The following is a 19,306-nucleotide window of genomic DNA, read 5'->3' as shown; positions in this document are numbered from 1 at the left end:
TGTTATGGGATTTTTTTAATCACCTAGGTCATTGGTGTGGACACAACAATCTGCCCAGCACACTAAAATGTGCCATTTAGCTCCATTAATTTAGCTCTATTATATCAAAGACAGACATTTAAACAGCCTGTTTTTCAAAACGGGGCAACTCACATCAAAACAACAATCTAGATGGATAAAACACACTCCAGGGTGGAGGCGGAAAATGGGTAAATCTGATTTTGGTTGTACTGTTCCTTTAAGTTTTTGAGTTTAAAGGAGAGAGGGAAGAGGGGTTGTAGATAGAAGCTAGTGGCTAAGTGGATGTGATTCTTTTTTTCTCTGCCCAAACAAAGCACTGTGCGGTGTGGGTGGCAGAGGCAAGGGGCTTTCACCTCAAACCTGACTCATTCCTGCTATTTATCCAACACTAAATCCAATCCTACCTACTAATGTGGTGGAGTGATTATGTGTCACTTTGTGCCTATGATAACAAAGGTAGCGAAAATAAAACTTTGGTAGGGATGACGACCGTTTTTTTAACCATCGCTGCCCTTCAAACTGTTGTGGCCAAATTTACAGTAATGCAAACCACGTCGCCAAACCAGCAAACATTGGGGGATATTTTGTGTGGATAGGTCTGTTTACCTTTGGGCAGAAAAACTCCTCACTCTGTGAGGTAACATAAACGTTTTTTTTATGTGTTTACGTATCAAAATTGTGCCCTCTTAAAGAGGTTATTGTTCTTTAGATTTCATAAGAGACCCAGGGAAAGAGAAACAAATGTGAGTTGAATCTGTGTTTGCACATTCTTTGCAGATGTGTGCGTGCATCTGATTTTACACAGTTGCATCAGGGAACAATTGTTAAGAAATGTGGTCATAAAACATCCCACCCTTTATAAATTGTACTTTCTGTCATGACTGCACTTCCCTTTAACTTCAGTTACAAGTTCAAGAATACAGGTTGGCAATTATCGAACTGGCTTCACAGACTTAGAAAACCGTAACATTTTATTCCTTCAGTAATGAACACTGGCAATGTCCTCTTGCATGATATACAACAGTCATCTGTGGTTTCAGATCTTCACATTTGTGATTCAGTTATTGTTTCTATCATTTCATATCTTCCCTTGTGCTGCCTCTTTCAACTGTGGTTCAGTTCATCGTTACTTTTCGCTTTTAAAAGTGTCAGCTTAACATTTTGGGAAATACACACACTTTTTAATTTAAAAAAAAAATACATGTGTCAGCAGTCAGTCAGCTTAGCTTAGTGTATTATCACAGCTGAGTTCCTTTCTCAAGGTGCAAAATATAGGGAGGAGAATATTTAAATCAAGCATCCAAACTATTTTAGTGATGTTTACGACATGTCAGTAGCTGCTAATTGCGAAGCTATTTAATTCAGAAGAAAATCAGGTCTTATTTTTTGCGCTTGATATTGAATTGAACTTAGTGCACCAGTGTTTAGAAAACAGTGTGTTTTTTGTAAATCACCAATAAAATAACCACACCTTGGCCTGTTTAGCAAATATGGCCCCAAAAACCACAAACTGTATAAACGTTGCTACTGCGGTGTCCCCCGTTGGTTTCTGAAGTTCTGTTTTAAGGCCTCACATTTCCGTCATTGTTGGAAAGGGTTTAAAAAAGGGGATGTACTGTGAAAGGCGGGACTTAATGTGAAATCGTAAGCTCATTGGCTAATGACTTATGACTGACAACTTGTTAATCAATGAGCATAGAATGGGATTCATACAAAAGATAACCCTCTATTCTGAAAAACACTATTACCAAGATTTACAAAACACATACAATTTTATTTCAATATGATCGAAAACAAGTGGCTGAGCCAATAAAGTCAATAGGAAAGTGTTAACCCTAACCCTAACGGTCAAGCCTTTTTCTCCAACTGTTTTTGCAACCACAGCTATCACCATCCTGTGGTGTTAGAGAGAAAGCATCTTTTTTTAACTTTGCAATATAACAGAACTCATTTTTTCAAGCAAAGTTGTCACACTTTGCTGACTATTAGAAAAAATGCAGGTTAAAGGAACTTAAGCTCTGACTTCACTTCCATGTTTTATATACAGTCTTTGAGGAAGAGCTGGCCTGACTCTGTCATAGGTTAAAAAACACACACTACAGAAAAATTATATTTATTTAATTTAATCTGTACAAAAAGTGAGACATAACGTGCACCTTTGTAAGGCACTAAATTGTTTTGTTTCCATTTGATCTGTTATGTACATTTTTGTATGTATTAAAGATAAGGAGACTCAAAGGTGTTAGGCTGTAATTATCGTTACATTTTGTTATGTTACATTTTGTTATGTTACATTTCACTTGGTTTTATATTTTCTTTGATGTAATATATGAGCCTGGTATCAACCTTTACTCATCACTCAGCAAGAAATGTGGAATTAACCTTACAAACCTTTGTGCTGTGCTTAAGGAGAGGGTCAGAAAAAGTCAGAGCTGGGATATCCTGTTGTGACTTTGTTAGCCGATATATCAAAGTGAAACTACAAAAAATGGCATTTAACCCATTTTAAGACTTAAAATACACGACAGCCTTCTCCCACCCTCATCTTTTTAAATGTGCACTTATTTCCAGTGTTCACTCTTTTCCTGTTATTACCTGCCTACTTCTCAGTTTGCATATATGTGAAAGTGACGTATTCCTCTGCATTCCACTGCCTGTTAACCTGCAAACCTCCTCCAGTCGTCCCCGTCTCCCTGAACAGTCAGTTGAAGTGGTAATAATCTATTCCTTCCTTCAGCTGCAAAGAATTTAGATTTTCCTCCAGGTCGCTTCCAGTCATGTCCTACGAATGAAAAGATGCCATGAGAGAAAGAACATTAACCGAAAACATCATGGCAGGCCAAAATTTCTACAACACAACTTATGTAACAAAGATCATCATTTTCTTTCAAGGCTGAAATCAGCCATCAGGGTTTGTGGTCTTCAGAATTTTGACTTGGTATTTCTTACTTAAAGCAGCAACAAGCAAGAAGGAAAAGGAAATAAATAGTGAGAAAAAAACCTTTTCCTGCAGCTTTGTCTTTAAGCTTCTGCCACCTGATTGGCACAGGTAGATGCACATGTTTATGTTAGTTTGTGTTACTGGTGTGCAACACAAACTGTGTCACTGTGTCTTCGAGCTTTTTACATAGCTAGCTGTTACCTTTGATTGCATCTGAAAGTAAGCTTAACAGACTAACTATGCAAGAAAAGAACGACATGCTCGATGTGCATTTTGAGGCTGATACAATAGAAACGTACAATAGAAACTTATCAGACCATCTTTGACACTCTGGTTTTGATAAATTTGCCCCCTTTTTTCTTTCGTTTTCCAGTGCAGGCAGCTGTTGCTAATGTTGGAATATCTAATTTTCCTGCAGGATTTTCTGCCACTCAATCAGGCATTCCTTTATATGAAGGAATGCCTGATTTGAACAACAGTTTGTTGGAACATCCCGTCTCTTGTGAATTCCAAACTCTCCTGTCAAGGGCCAAATTTTCAAAATCCTGAACAGATCCAAGAGGAGTTGCAGAAGTCTTGTTTTTGAGGCTACTTGAATTACAAAATGCTAAAAGGTTCTTATGGAATTTGCCCGATGATAGAAAAACATGACAGACTCCCTCGGCTTTAAGCCAAAAGTAATACAACAATAAATGTTTGACTAAACTAAAGGAATTTAGGTTGAACCAGAGTCTTTGAGAAAGGTTGAAATCAATATATTTGCTGATAATAAATATTTGACACCTGGGTGTAAACCCAGTGTGATTGAGTCCAGGTGTTTGTTTATGTGGATGTCATAGAGAGCAAGAGAGAGCATGATTGGGTCCAGGTCTCCATCTCCTCCGACTCTGATTACTTCTCCCAATTCCCATAATTGAGCAATTAGTAGACCCCTGAGGTGGGGTGGGGTGGGGGTCACCATAGATTTGAATCTGAATTTGGCTGTGTGATAAATAGATATTAAGTGATTTAACTGCCACAATGGATGTGTATGTCATTACATACTGAAAAGCAATGAATAAAAAAAACAATGCCATTGTTGTAGGTAAAGCCTATGTGTACTGCCAAGATCTGGAGCATAAAATGCAAACCATGATATGTGATATATGCAAACACAATAGTGGCAAAAACATGTAATGTTTGTACAAGCATCATGCGATCAAAGATCAGGCTGCTGTCTCTACCCATTTCCTGACAGCCTCTCCTGTGTTTGTGTGTGTTATGTCGTGTAGTGGGCACACGCCCTTGATCATTATGTTGTTAACATAGATTACAGACCTGAGGAACAGATGGTCAGAAACAGCAAACATACAACACACAAACATGTTTTTTGCTCACCAGTTTGACACAGATGATGAAAGGGGCAGAGGCGTTTTTGTAATGCAGAACTGGAATCTTTGGCTTAGGCCTTTCCTAGAAAAATACAGGAACACGAGAGACGTTTATAAAAAGTTGGTCATATTTTTAGAAAAAATAAATCAGTGGAATAAAGCCATCTTGGAGCCCTGTTTAGTGTAACAAATATGATCTCACCTTGGACTCCTCGTATGTATAGAAGCCTTTCTGGATCTTGTTCTCATCCACATCACAGAAAGCTTTGACCTAAATGACAGAATGACACTAATTTCAAACACGCATTTCACAACATTTTTCATTATCTGTATCTACTGAGACACAGGAAGCAGGTTGATTTGGCTGGTTATTTCCATCTGAAGGCAACATACTTTCTTCTGATTGGCTGGGCTAAGCGATCGGTACAGCTTTCGGCCTTGTTTACCAGCGTTCCATATGGTGAAGCTCTCCCATTGGCTAAGAACTCTCTCCTGCAGGAAGTCTACTCGCAGCTTCCAAATAGTCTCTCTGTGAACAGAGAGGCCAGAGAAGTCTAAATTAATCAGACTGTCACAGTTACAACTCTAAGATTCTTTTTATTTATTATGGGAAAAAAGCAGCTGAATTTAGGCAGCAGGTTGAACACTTTCAAAGAAGCTGAAGGTCTTGGGAGAAGCTCACCTCTGAACCCGTTTAACACCTGCAGGGTTTTTTTTCTTTGTTTTTCTAAGATTTCTCTCTGGAAGTCCCATTCTGACCACTTGTGCTTGGGATTTCACACTGGGGCTCAAAGAGCAAGTATCACCTACTGAGTCAAAATGAGCAAACTTTCACTTTATGAGTCACTACTAGTGACATGAGCTGGCTCTTTGGCTATGAGCTAGGGACTAAACAACAGCTTTCAGTAAAAGACTCTACAAGTATGTTTGTTGTGTATTTGACTTTCCAAGAGTTAATTCATCTCCTATAAAAAAAAACTGTACTACTGTAACTTCTTAAAGTGGCTGAGGAAGAATATTTACCATTGGTGACATGTTACATGTGCTGTAGTCAAAATACATCAAAACCACTTTTTTTTCTCTTCTCTTATCACCTACCTATCTCACCAGAAATGAATCCCTTCATCCACTTTCTCAATTAGATTTAAGTTGAGCAGTCGTCATTTACACTAACTGCAAAAGCTCCGGGATTGAAGAAGGAGCAAGTGTAAGGGTACAAAACAGACCTTGCAATGACCAATCGAAAAACAGCAGCTACGCTGAATGAAGTCAATGAAATGTTGGTCAGTTTGTTTACAACCGGTCTGATTGAGACAGCCTAACTCAGTTGTGCTCTATTGTAAATTATCAGTAAATACAAATGAAAGCTAAAACTACAAATTTAAACCATCCTTTCGGTGTCATACCTCCACAAAGCGGCAAGTACTACATTTATTAAGTCATGATCTGCTGTTTTAAGTAGATGGAAAATTTTATGTATGTAAATTAGCTTGACTTCCTGTAACCTCTGCACAACTGTGTACAAGGTTCTCTCTCTCACACATACACACACCCTCAAGATTAAATCTGTCTATGTTTACAAGCTTAACTCCCTTCTACTCACATTTTAAAACAAAGACACTAATAATGAGAAATCAAGCAGACATTCTCAGAAAGTACTTCACTCTCATCTCTTGATGTGAACTTCTTACTTTTTTAAGTACTGGGCCTCATATGGCAAGCAAACCCGATTCCACCACCATCGTGGAGCTCGGGTGGTCTCCAGATTCCTTGGTTATTATGCATTCTCTATACAGGCTTTGATTCTAAGGCAGGGCAGCAATATGGTAGAGATTAACTACACACAAACCTTTTCATCTCATTTACAAACACTGCATTTCTGTGTAAGTAAGCCTCCCAACTCAGTTACTGTTTGGCAGTATCTTTTAAAAGACTTCACACCTCACATTTAGCACATCTACAATTACATGCATGAGCAAGATGGATGTAAATAGACAAAAATAAGATAATGGTTTCATTTCACTAAAGAGAGGAAGTAAGTAGGCAGTACATGGGAAGGGGTAATAAGAAGTAGGGGAGAGTGGAAGGCAGTCTAGCTTGAAATAGATCTCCAAAAATAGATGATAGATGAAGACAGAGGAGGATGATTGGTGAAGGAGTGCGTCAACACGGGCAGATATACGAGCACTTAGACGCAAGGGAGAAAGGAAGGAAAGAGGGAAGGAAGATGGGATAACAGGAAAGAAGGGATGAAAGGTTAGGCGGTGTGAGTGGAGAGAAGGCAGGAAAGACCTTTTTCTTTGGTGTGTTTTAGATTTAGAGGCAGACCCACACACCTGCAGAGACTGCATGCTGATGCACAGGCAACAGCAGGAACGCACACGTGCGCACCCACACACACGCGTCCACGTGCACACACAAAACGCTATGCAATATGTCAAACATTTCGGTTCACAACAAGATCCGATTCCCTCCCAGCACCACTGGACAGATACTGAACATTCCACAGAGAGAAGAAAACGCATAGAAATTCCTGATTCATACGCTGGGAAAGTGACTGAAATTCCACAAACACAGCCTGAAAATCTCAAGCTTACTAAAACATGTGTCTGTGTATGTGTGTGTGCGCATATCAGTGTGTAAGAGGACTGAGCTCTGAGAAAATCTGGGATGCCAGTGGGCAGCTGTGAGTAGGTGGAGGATCAACACCATGTCCAAGTATGTGTGTGTGAATGCAGCTGAAGAGGAACGATGGTTGGACTGACTCAGTGACGGAGTGAGTGGCTGCTTTCTCATGATAACGATATATCAGGAGGCACTGGTCAACCCGGAACAGACGCCCTCCGTGACGAAGACTCTGGTAAAAAAAGAGAAGATCCTCTGGGACTCCCTGGAGACAGAGAAGAAGAATTACGGTATGATATGACACATGCCCAAACACAGAGAGCTGCAGCTAGGCCTTACCTCCACTAATCTGAGTCACTGAACTGAACCTCTTGAGTATTTGGTGCTTTTTAAACTGAATTGTCTGACAAATAAGATGACTTGGTATGTGGCTAAATAAAGACCATCTGAGAACTCTGTGTTTGAGCTTTGGTGAGTAAAATTGTTTCATTACTCTGTTTATGCATGTCTGTGTATCCCAACCATACAGCGTATGGATGCAGTTTGCTAGTCCAGGTTGGAAGTGCTAGCTGATAACTTGGCACACTACCTTCTAGTCTAAATATTGTAAATTCTGATTCCAAAAATCCAATATAGCAACATTTAAATGCTAACATTAAGGGTTCATTTCTTCTTAACAACAGTCCACAAATAAGGAGTAGACCCGCTGCTGGAAGTTTGGGAGATTAACGTGTTGCACTCTTATCTGATATAGGACTCCAGCTGGTTAACAGTCCTGGGTGTTGTCTGTCCTGTTTGTAGTTTCATGATTTTTAGCAACACTTACTTTTCAAGCATTTCGTAAACCTTGTCCTAACTTTTTGTGTTGCTGTGCTCACATTTTCATGGAACAGTAAAATGACTTGATATATTTTCAGTGTTCTATAATGAATAAAATGTGGATTTACAGGATTTGCAAATCATTACCTTCTGTTTTTATTAACATTTTCCACAGCGTCCCAGCTTTCTTGGATTTAGGCTTATGCAGTGGCTTGCAAAAGTATTTGATTCCAAACATTTTTTACAAATAAATAACTGAAAAGTGGGGTGTGCGTAATTATTCAGCCCCCTGAGTCAATACTTTGTAGAACCACCTTTTGCTGCAATTACAGCTGCCAGTCTTTTAGGGTATGTCTCTACCAGCTTTGCACATCTACAGACTGAAATCCTTGCCCATTCTTCTTTGCAGAACCGCTCCAGCTCAGTCAGATTAGATGGACAGCGTTTGTGAACAGCAGTTTTCAGATCTTGCCACAGATTCTTGATTGGATTTAGATCTGGACTTTGACTGGGCCATTCTAACACATGGATATGTTTTGTTTTAAACCATTCCATTGTTGCCCTGGCTTTATGTTTAGGGTCGTTGTCCTGCTGGAAGGTGAACCTCCGCCCCAGTCTCAAGTCTTTTGCAGACTCCAAGAGGTTCTCTTCCAAGATGGCCCTGTATTTGGCTCCATCCATCCTCCCATCAACTCTGACCAGCTTCCCTGTCCCTGCTGAAGAGACGCGCCCCCAGAGCATGATGCTGCCACCACCATATTTGACAGTGGGGATGGTGTGTTCAGAGTGATGTGCAGTGTTAGTTTTCCGCCACACATAGCGTTTTGCATTTTGGCCAAAAAGTTCCATTTTGGTCTCATCTGACCAGAGCACCTTCTTCCACATGTTTGCTGTGTCCCCCACATGGCTTGTGGCAAACTGCAAACGGGACTTCTTATGGTTTTCTGTTAACAATGGCTTTCTTCTTGCCACTCTTCCATAAAGGCCAACTTTGTGCAGTGCACGACTAATAGTTGTCCTATGGACAAATTCCCCCACCTGAGCTGTAGATCTCTGCAGCTCGTCCAGAGTCACCATGGGCCTCTTGGCTGCATTTCTGATCAGCGCTCTCCTTGTTCGGCCTGTGAGTTTAGGTGGACGGCCTTGTCTTGGTAGGTTTACAGTTGTGCCATACTCCTTCCATTTCTGAATGATGGCTTGAACAGTGCTCTGTGGGATGTTCAAGGCTTGGGAAATCTTTTTGTAGCCTAAGCCTGCTTTAAATTTCTCAATAACTTTATCCCTGACCTGTCTGGTGTGTTCTTTGGACTTCATGGTGTTGTTGCTCCCAATATTCTCTGAGACAACCTCTGAGGCCGTCACAGGGCAGTTGTGGAGCTGTTTTGCAAAGAAGAATGGGCAAGGATTTCAGTCTGTAGATGTGCAAAGCTGGTAGAGACATACCCTAAAAGACTGGCAGCTGTAATTGCAGCAAAAGGTGGTTCTACAAAGTATTGACTCAGGGGGCTGAATAATTACGCACACCCCACTTTGCAGTTATTTATTTGTAAAAAAATGTTTGGAATCATGTATGATTTCCGTTCCACTTCTCACGTGTACACCACTTTGTATTGGTCTTTCACCTGGAATTCCAATAAAATTGATTCATGTTTGTGGCTGTAATGTGACAAAATGTGGAAAAGTTCAAGGGGGCCGAATACTTTTGCAAGCCACTGTATATCAGATATCAAATGTATTTTTGGTAGTGAGAACATTTCACAATTATTTTTCAGCAGTGTGCTAGATGTGAGAAAGGAAAATTTCAGGCAAGGTTTCAGTTGGATTTTCACAGAATTTCCTAGTTTTCATGTGTGAAAACAGCTCATGTGAGTAAGGGTGAGAAGTCGAATGCTTTAAAGGATGTTCTTATCAGCTGTTCGAACAGGGTCTGAAAACTCCTCCTTTTCCACACCTTTCCGTCTGGGTAATTCTTTCTGACATTCACAACAAATTCACACATTCAAGAAGTGACTGTTTAAGCGTGTGGAGGTGACCAATCACTATTATTTCTGACATTTGGTGAGTCTACAAGAGCAACAAAGTGGGTTTGTGAACACCTCAGAGAGTCAGTTTGAGTAATAGGAACACTTACCTTGCCTCCCTCATCAAACGGCCCAACTTTCTGATACCATTCCCGTGAGCAGAACCATGTTGGCATGACAACACTGGGCCCATGGGAGGTGTACACCTGAAACCGACAAACAGTTAAAATTTCATAAACCTCATAAATTTTCAGTTTGTGGCAGATTTGTAGGAGTATATTCTGTTCAAAAACCTAATAAAGAGACAATATACAGTGTCATATTAGCTACACACTGTCCAACTTAAATTAAGAGTTGCTGTGCTTGAGATTCATTTGAAAAAGGTTTCATGCACATTTTTATTCAAGAATTAATGTATCTAATGCATCTGTTTTTACACGTTTTTACCTTTAGCTCACAGGGTGCCGGGTGGAGCACAGGCAACGTCAACACATTTAAAAAAACGTTTTTTCTTGTGCCACTTTCAGTTAATAAAGATATTTAATTACTATGTTTTTATTTTCTTATACTATTTCTGTTATTTCACATTGTGCGAACTTTACTGGATGGATTTTGAAGTTACTGGCTCTGAAAAATTTCGCAATAGTATTTAAGCAACAAGCTGCACTCAGGAGAAGTTTAGTTCTATTCCTGAAAACAAAATAGGTTAGAGTGCAGCCACATGTGCTTTCTTAAAGCAGTATGTGTGCTTCCTGAAGTGTGCAGGGGAAGGATACACATTTCCATCCTCTCGCATATGATTCTTTGACTAATGAGTTTGTTTTGGCTTCTCCTCGTTTCTCTGACCGTAAAACTCTTTTAATACATCAGGATCGCATTATGTCCTCTATATTTCTTTCTCTTTTTACAGATGCAGCCCCCCAACTCATTTGTTACACCAGTGCCCAGCCCCCTCTCAGTTCCCCACCCCTGCATGTTCCTCCTCTTTGTGTGTATTTTGTAACAGCAATATTTTTGCATATTGAATCTAAAGGTCATTTCAGGTGGTCCTACTTCCCTCTCCAGCTACATCACTCTGTCTTACACACTGTGTGCATATGCATTTGTATTTGTGTAATTGTTCATGGTTGAAGTGGAAATACTACTGCGTAACAGAAATGCATCACAGATGAAAATAATTGTGCAAAACATCTGGACTCAGGCAGTCGAACAGCTGGACAGAATCTAGAGCGTATGAGTATGTGTACGTGTGTGTGTGTGTGTGTGTGTCCGCCTACGTTCATCTCTTTGCCTTTCTGTAGTAATATTGCAACATTTTGCAGATGTAAGCTGTGGCCAAAAGCATGAATAAGAGGAATAAGACCAAGTTCTGGGAAAGACTGAGAGCATTAGGGTGAATGTGAGTAATCAGAGGGGTAGAGAACATTTTAGACAACCATATCTAATGCCCTACAGATGAATGTTAGAGTAAAAGAAGCAGTGCTCAATGTAAATCTCAAAGTTTAACTCGCTTAAGTCCAGTTTCTTTGTCAAGAAAGTAAAAGCAAAGGCAGATAGAGTCAAGAAAGAGAAGGGGAAGGAAAAGGAGCGGCTTTTAAGCCTGCAGAATCAATGTATGATCTCATTCTCATGCTCCATGAAACTTAATATCATATAAATATCCTGGAATGTCTGCTAAGGAGTTATGCAGACCTTGTGTGTGTGTGTTAGGGAGAGTGAGCCAGTCCAGGTTGTCTTGTATCCTTAGTGACAGCGTGTTTTGTTAAGTCAGAAACAGCAGACTTCCATCTTTACAAAAACAGACATACTTCCAGGGGTTTTACTTTTATATCACTGGTTCTCTTATCACTTTATGAATAATGTAACTTTTTAAAAATGGGTAAAGTATTCAAATGCAAAGTTTTATGGAAATATTTTCACTTGTTCACACCGTCAAAGAAATCCTAAAAAAATGTTCCAAAAGTAAAATTTCTAAATACTTATAGTGTGAATAAATAATACTATTACTTTATGCAGCCAACACTGATTTTGCCCATTTAGAGCGCCTGTATGCAAACACCAGAGGACACAACTCTCAAAACTTGCCCACTCAATTTGATTATGAGTACAAGCATAAAGTCATAAATTACAGCAAAAACGTGGCCAAGCTGGCCAAGTGACCAAATGCACCGTGCTATCTTCCATGGCTTTGAGTGATTAGTAAGGTTCATGACTAGTTCATAGTTCCTCCTGCCAGGGCCAACAGCTTGTGCATCTGTTATGCATCTATCAGGGTGTATTCACTGGTTACCTTATGGCTTCACATCTATGACAGAAATCATAATTCCATTAATGTAGTCAGCACTTAGGTCAAGAATCTTTAACATGACCTTTTATGTCTTTATGGAGCTCTTTACCAATTAATTTCCTAAAGTCATGTGAAAAAGAAAGTTTTCACAGCACACAGCAACTTATATGTTACAGTTCATCATAGGACAATTAAAAAAAGACTGAACAAACATGGCTTATTTGGCTTATATCCCTCTAAAAAGAGCATCTCATACCTACTGACATGCATGCTGGTGGAGGGATGATGATCTGGGCTTGTTTTGCAACCACATGGCACAGGCACCTTGAGTAGACCATAAACTCTTTGTATACCAAAGTATTCTAGAGCTAAATGTAAGACTATCCAACAGCTAAAGCTTGGCCCAAACTGGGTCATGCAACAGGACAATGATCCCAAACACAGCAGCAAAGAAGAACCAACGTGCTGCAATGGTGCAGTCAAAGTCCCAACCTCAGTTTGATTGAAATGCTGTGGCAAGACCTCAAGAGAGCTGTGCATAAGCAAATGCCCACAAACCTCAATGAACTGAAGCAACGCTGTAATGACAAGTGGACCAAAACTCCTCCACAATGATGTGAGAAAACGATGAAGTCATACAGAAACCAATTACTTCAAGTTGTTGCTTAAAAAGGTGGCTCTATAAGCTACTGAATAACAGGGTGTACTTAGTTTTCACAGTACTTCATAGTATAACGAGTCCTTGACATGACTGCAGATGCCATCAATGTATGAAATATAACAAGGAGCACAGAAACAGTTTGAAGCATGTAGATTTATTGAGTAGTGAGCTACCTGTTTTCTTATTTTTTTTAATGATGTAATAGTAATACACTCAATTTTTCAGACAGCTTTACAGTATAATAAAACAAAAGTGCTTGTGTATGATGATTTGGTAGCTGCACAAGGCTTTCTACACAAAGCTCAAAGGTTTTTCCACAGTTACCAGCTTCCACTACAGGCTGCCCTCAGCAGACAGCTGGCACTGGGGCCTGTTTCCTCCGCTGGGATTGTGATAGACAGAGAGGTCAGGAGTGATGCAGCGTCCTCTCTCCACTCCACAAACACATTTCCGTGGAAACTGCGTACAGCAGGTATGTATCCTGTTTCAAACTGACCTAGTAGCTGCCTGTCACGTGACCTCACACATTCACATATGCACCCGAAAACACACATTTGTCGACAATCAAAACATGCTCCGCTAAGCTGCATTCATTTACCTGTGTGATGAGCTGGTCCTGACTGAGTGTGTTGATCCAGCGAGTGTAACGCTCTGTAGATCCCTCTGGTACCCGCTGGACTCTGCAGCCAATCAGCTATCATGGAAACACACATTACCAACTTTGTGAGTAAAATAAATATTTTCACTCCAAGAACCACCCAAAACATTTTCAGTCATTTTAGACAAAATTCTGTATCAGAAAAGAGCTTCTGTGTTTGTTTTTTTTGTAAATCGAGCTGCACAAATTTCCAACGATTTGAGTAATTACCCTCAGACTAAAGGCTGAGTTTGAAATATTAACTTGATTTTGAATTTTAATAGAATTTTTTAACATATTTTTTTATTTCACATAATAAAAAACTAAGATATTATTGGCAGAATAACTAATAATTCATCGAAAAGTTCTAATACAGTTCACCCAAATAATGCAAACTACTGCCTCATATCGTGTTTCCTTTGAGACATATTCAAGCAAAAAAAGTAAAGAAAGAATTACATCAGAATCAGAGGAGGTCTTACATAAAGAGAGAGGTTATAGAAAACTGAAAAACAAAATACGGGTCTCATTTTTTTGCCTACAACTATAAAAAAATTACAGTTGGAACAAACCAGGCAGGTTGTTTATGGAGGACAGCAAGCCTGCTGTCTCCATGCTGTCGCCCTTATTTTCCACACACACATGACCTATAACCCCTGACCTGCTGGGTCAAAGAAAGCATCAACACCGGATACTCAGTCTGTTCTACATGCCAACTGTACAGCAGCATGCACACGCATGCACATGCTCACTCTCACATCAATATCTTTTTTTTTGGGGTTGTTGTTGTTTTCATTTTAACAGTGCGATTATCAGAGGGAAAGGTAGAGAGGAGGAGGAAGAGAAGTGAGAAGAAAAGACAGGGAAGGAAGTGATTAAGCAAAAGCTTAAGAGAGAACTTACAGAGTTTTTGTGCAAGACGGACGCATCATACTGCAGACGAATTCTTTGGGGCAACATAATGTCATCCTAAAGTTAAGAAAATAATCATTTTAAATGTTTATGCCAATAACATGTGACAACAAATGCACAATACACACAATCCTTTTTCATTTGCACTTAATGAACTATATTAGAGCTTGGTCAAAATGGTTTAGGTTGGATTTTCTATTGTTAGTTTTTACAATTATAGCATTTTAACATAAAAAACAATTTTTTTATAATCTTGGAGGGGACTGTCTAACTGCAATGATAGATAGAAAATAGGGAAAAAACGTGATGTACACAGAACAAGAGTTTATCTTCATAGCGTGGTTGAGATAAAGGCTAAATTTAAAGTTTAAGAGGGTAAAATATATCAGTATATCAGCAATACCAGAAAAAGAGTCATGAGAATAAACATAAGGAGCTGACTGCTTTTAGATAAAGCAATCTTATAGGCACTGGGTGTTTTCTGTGAAAAGTTAGCAGAAAACAGCTGAGTTGATATGATGCGACTCAGAAAGATAAGAGCAAATATAGCCAGAGGCGATCAGAGGTTCGAAGATTGTCAGATGTTTGGAGCTTTCATTTTTGGCTGTGTCAGATGAGTGTTTCAGATAAGCAGCTACAAAGCACTGTGTCAAAAACAGAGCTATTCTCATCCAACTTGAATTTCTCTTTCATGTTCGCAGCTCATTTAGCCCATCAGTCGGTAACTCGACTGCTGAGATCTGTGTTTGCATGTATTTTCTGGATAACTGAACACCCCGATATGATTTCATTATTTTGGACACACTATTGTATGTGTTATGAAAGATATGAAGCATGCTTAGTCACACCCACCGCATCCTGAAAGCACAAGTATTGTCCACGACTCTGACATATGGCCTTATTCTTTGCATATCCCACTGAAAGACAAAAGAACATTTCATGCTCATCTGTTCTTACGGTTTTAAATATGTCTTTATGAGACAGTTAAATGTGTGCTTGGATTCTTAATCAACCATCAAATCCGACAACGTGAAAAAGTGCTGCCGGTGTGTAAGCGCTTAAGTAAAGGCTCATTTATTACATTTCTGCTAGCTTGAGGCCTTTAAAATGTACTGCAGATTGTAGCCCATTGAAATGTGTTGCAATACGTTATGATGCACATTCTACAAATAGGTAAGAGACATGAACTTAACACATCCATCTGAAATCAGTATAAATTGCTGCAGAGTACCAGTTCCTGTTTCAGTCACAGAAAAAAAAAGTCTGCACTGTATTTCTGCACTTCTCCTTAATTGAGCATTCACAAGAATAACTCCAACACTCATCACAGAGTGGAAGAATTTAAGGACCAGATCTTAAATGGCCCCTGATAAGCTGTTGCACCAATGGAAACTGACTTATTGTCTGCACTGCTTGTTTTAATACAATGGGCTGTATACACACCTCGCTACTAACTGTGTAACGCTTCTGACAGTCACCAAACAAAGTAAAAGTACTTCAAAGCCTGTTGGACACCATTTCAATGAAACATTTTGTTCAACCCAGTAACCCTCATGAAATGGTGAATGTGCAGATTCAGTGCAGCTGATCCCACTACTGATCAGCTGGGCTCAGAGTATAAAGACTGTTAGAAATGGCTCATTTACTGCCAGTAGGCCAATTTGGCAGCATTCACGCTGCCTTCTTGTTAATGAGCTCAGTAGCTTTCACTGTTCTTTGGAGAGATTGTGTTTGGTTGAACTTTTGCCTTTGTTTTTGGTTGTTTCAGTATAAGGGCTGCTGCATGGCTGGTTTTTATGTCGACCATGTTCATATAAATCGATTTTACATGTAAGTAAATCCCCCTTCTTTTACATACTTTCCATTTCTCCCCAGAAACTTGTCAGTACTCACCTCAAACATAGTTTATTCTGGGGAACGTAACAATGGCTTTCATTTGATATCGTTAGCTGCCACAAATGGTGATAGGAACTACTGGGAAGATGTTACGGGAATTATGAGCATCCACTAGCATTAAGGCCTTCACGTTCAAATACAAAATAAAGGTCACATAATTTGATTGGGAGCGTGGACTGACTGCTGATCGTATCCCAAAAGTTACTGACCTCCTTTAGGTTGTTCAGAGTTGTGACCAGAGATCACCACTGAGATGCCCTTTGCCTCTAGCCTCTCCCTCCAACCTTCCACCACTTTTTTCGAGTCATCCTAAAAGACACACACATGCATAAGAGTTAAGTGATGTCTCAAACTATGAGACAATTTATTCTTTCACTTGTGTAAATATGCCTACAAAACCTACGGTGCTTGCGTCATCAAACACCGACAGCTCCATGGATCCAGTGAAGTCTTGGACCAATATGGCCTGCAGACAATCATCCAGCCAGCATGATGCATTATACACTGGCATGACAATACTCTGAGCAAAGAAGACACAAATAGAAAGTTTACACTCAGTTCAACTGCTGCTTTGGCAACCACAAAAACAACAATCAAGCAGGATGGTATATACTGGAAGTGCAGGAGGGAAGTGATCTTGAAAATGAGTAAAATTGCAACTGTAGCACTTCTTAAATCAAAAGGGCATGGAAATAACAAAAGTCAAACTCCTACATAGTAAGTTGAAATTGCCAGTGTCTATATGTACAACATTTCCAGTATATTAGGCACAACTTGGTTCAGACTAATCAAGTAGCTGTCTAATATTGTACTGAACCTGTTACAGCTGCCAAAATAAGTGACACAACTAAGGTATAGACTTAGGACATGTGGGGGTATCCAGTGGTACTTGGTGCTGATAATTTAGCAGTGGGTTCTGGATTTCTGGTGTGGGATCGCCATCAGTCAGGCTTGTTTTATAGACTTCATGTCAGTCCTTCATCGGGTAAGAAACTGGACCAATAATTCAGGGACTTTTTCATTTTTAATGGAACAGTTTTGTTTTGTTTTTTCCATCTTGTCATTAAGTGCCCTGTGCTGAAATGGAAGCCGTTGATGTTGGCTGACTGGTGTGGCTCAACAGATGACACTTTCATTATTAGTATCTGTAATGGTTTACACAAGCCCTGTATCTCTAGAAGTCAAGCCTGCTGCTCTATTAGTTTGCTCTTAACAATTTGAAACCGTGTGTAAATGCCACACCACCGAAATAGAGACGAGGATAAGCCTGTATGCTTCGTAAACAAACTATTTAGGGTGGTAATACTGGCCATATTACTTTTTATAACTTTTACTCTCTTTAATGTCAGTATCGACATTAAATTGAGTCATCATCACCCACCACATCCACAGTGCTCTTCTCCTCCTCCCGATCTTTGCCTCCTGTCAGCGTTTCCGTGGTGCGGAGCCGCTTCGGCGGGTTCATGTCGACCTCTGACTCCCTGACCTGCTGCCCTGTGTCCTCACTATTACTCATGGGGCCAATAAAAAAGCAGCCAAGCGACCGCTAACTTGAGGGTATCGAATATAAGCTATAAGAAATGGCTGCAAATAATAATGTTTGTACATGGACAGAAAGGCAGGCAGACACGCGGAATCCACGTGGATTAAAGCAAAGCCATTTTAGGACACTTCTCAACATGAAGTGGACCCATTTCTACTACAAACATCACCTAAAAGGTGTCCTGTGAATTTTGACAGCGGACATCGTGACAATTTATCCTACAGATGTAGCTCAAACCCACAGTGTTGCTAGCAGTTTAATAACTTCCGCAAATAATGACTCCCGTGCGCTCATTGGCTCCTGCAAAACACGGACAGACACCGGATTCGCTGCGGTTCACTGTCAATCATCGAGAGCGGTGACGTAGACAAAGCGTATGCGCTGCTGTTTGTTTGAAGATACCGCCTTTCTGAAAACATGGCACCGGTAACATGTAAGATGAGACTTAAATATTAAAATAAACTGTCGAATTCAAGATATTGGGATTTTTATTACTATTTATTATTGTTATTAATCCATTGCGCAAATTTACAAAAGAGAAGCCTAATCTCCTACTTAAGATTCTACAGTAAAATAAATCACAATGGATAAATAAATAAGTGACTCGTGCAATAAGTTTATTTATAGTTATTATAGTTATTTATGTTTACTGACTTATTTACTTATTTTAATCTATCGACCTATCTATCTACAGTGGTGTGAAAATGTATTCGCCCCTTTTCTTTTTGAATTTAAATATTAGTAAAAAATATAAATAAATAAAAATTTCAGTTTTTAATCTAGTTCAGAGGTGCACTTGCTACGTTTTAGATCTTTCTGCATAAACTAAGTATGCTTAATTCAATTGAGTCCTTCCAATGTTTCTATCTATCTATCTATCTATCTATCTATCTATCGATCGATCGATCGATCCATCCATCCATCGATCCATCGATCGATCTATCTATCTAATATTTTTAATAGACTAATAGTTGTAGATACATTAACATGTAATTACATTTTTTAAAAATGTTTACAAAACACATTTCATCATTGTTTTAATACGTCCTTCCATAAGCACAACAGTGCCTCGTGCTTGACTTGTTCTTGGCACAATAAAAGACTAAGTCATACACTCTGCTAATGTCACCGATGCGTTGTTTGTAGTATCTTAGTATCTTTAAATTTTATTTTCAAGTAAATGGAAGAAGATTTATCCAAAAACTTACTAAAGTAAACAGCTGGGTGTGTCGTTCTGGCTTCTTTGTTTTGTTTGGTCAGACTCAGCACTGATGACATACAACAGTGCAGCTCTTAGCTCTCATGTTGAATAGGGACCAGATCAGTGTGTTTTTCATGTTAATGTTGGCAGCCATAGCATGGGATGTTTGTCTTGGTGAGCAGACAGAAAAACAGGATGGGCCATTGTTTTATATCATAGTTTTTATTTTCAAAAGTAACAGAATCACAAGGGAAGATTGTCTGTATGTGTAGGAATTAGTGATGCTGAAGTCATGATATCTAAACTCTGTTACACATTAGCTTCACTTCCACTGTATAGATTGCTAAACCCCCTTGTTATTCTCAAATTAAT

At 39.4% G+C, this 19,306-nt stretch overlaps 1 protein-coding gene across 1 annotated transcript; it reads right to left on the bottom strand.

Annotated features, from left to right (window-relative positions):
- Positions 1 to 1,774: 1,774 nt before the first annotated feature.
- Positions 1,775 to 18,020, bottom strand: b3gntl1 (UDP-GlcNAc:betaGal beta-1,3-N-acetylglucosaminyltransferase-like 1). The gene is made up of 12 exons (XM_013274275.3): positions 17,572 to 18,020; positions 16,594 to 16,710; positions 16,400 to 16,499; positions 15,147 to 15,211; positions 14,286 to 14,351; positions 13,344 to 13,439; positions 9,908 to 10,003; positions 7,098 to 7,222; positions 4,726 to 4,861; positions 4,535 to 4,603; positions 4,340 to 4,414; positions 1,775 to 2,803 (listed from the first exon to the last, which is right to left on the bottom strand). Exons 1-12 carry the CDS (start codon positions 17,704 to 17,706, stop codon positions 2,723 to 2,725), a joined length of 1,161 nt encoding a protein of 386 aa, XP_013129729.1. The 5' UTR covers positions 17,707 to 18,020; the 3' UTR covers positions 1,775 to 2,722.
- Positions 18,021 to 19,306: the final 1,286 nt, after the last annotated feature.

The sequence above is a fragment of the Oreochromis niloticus genome, linkage group LG6 (assembly GCF_001858045.2).
Source record: "Oreochromis niloticus isolate F11D_XX linkage group LG6, O_niloticus_UMD_NMBU, whole genome shotgun sequence".
NCBI lineage: Eukaryota > Metazoa > Chordata > Actinopteri > Cichliformes > Cichlidae > Oreochromis > Oreochromis niloticus.
This window is presented reverse-complemented; position numbering and strand designations above follow the sequence as displayed.

What these genes read in the sequence shown, in the direction of transcription:
- b3gntl1 (XM_013274275.3), bottom strand. Translation starts at nt 17,706, where the DNA reads ATGAGTAATAGTGAGGACACAGGGCAGCAGGTCAGGGAGTCAGAGGTC. An exon ending in TGTTTGATGACGCAAGCACC is followed by an intron (nt 16,500 to 16,593) that starts GTAGGTTTTGTA and finishes TGTGTCTTTTAG; the next exon opens with GATGACTCGAAAAAAGTGGT. An exon ending in GCCCAGCCAATCAGAAGAAA is followed by an intron (nt 4,604 to 4,725) that starts GTATGTTGCCTT and finishes TCTGTCATTTAG; the next exon opens with GTCAAAGCTTTCTGTGATGT.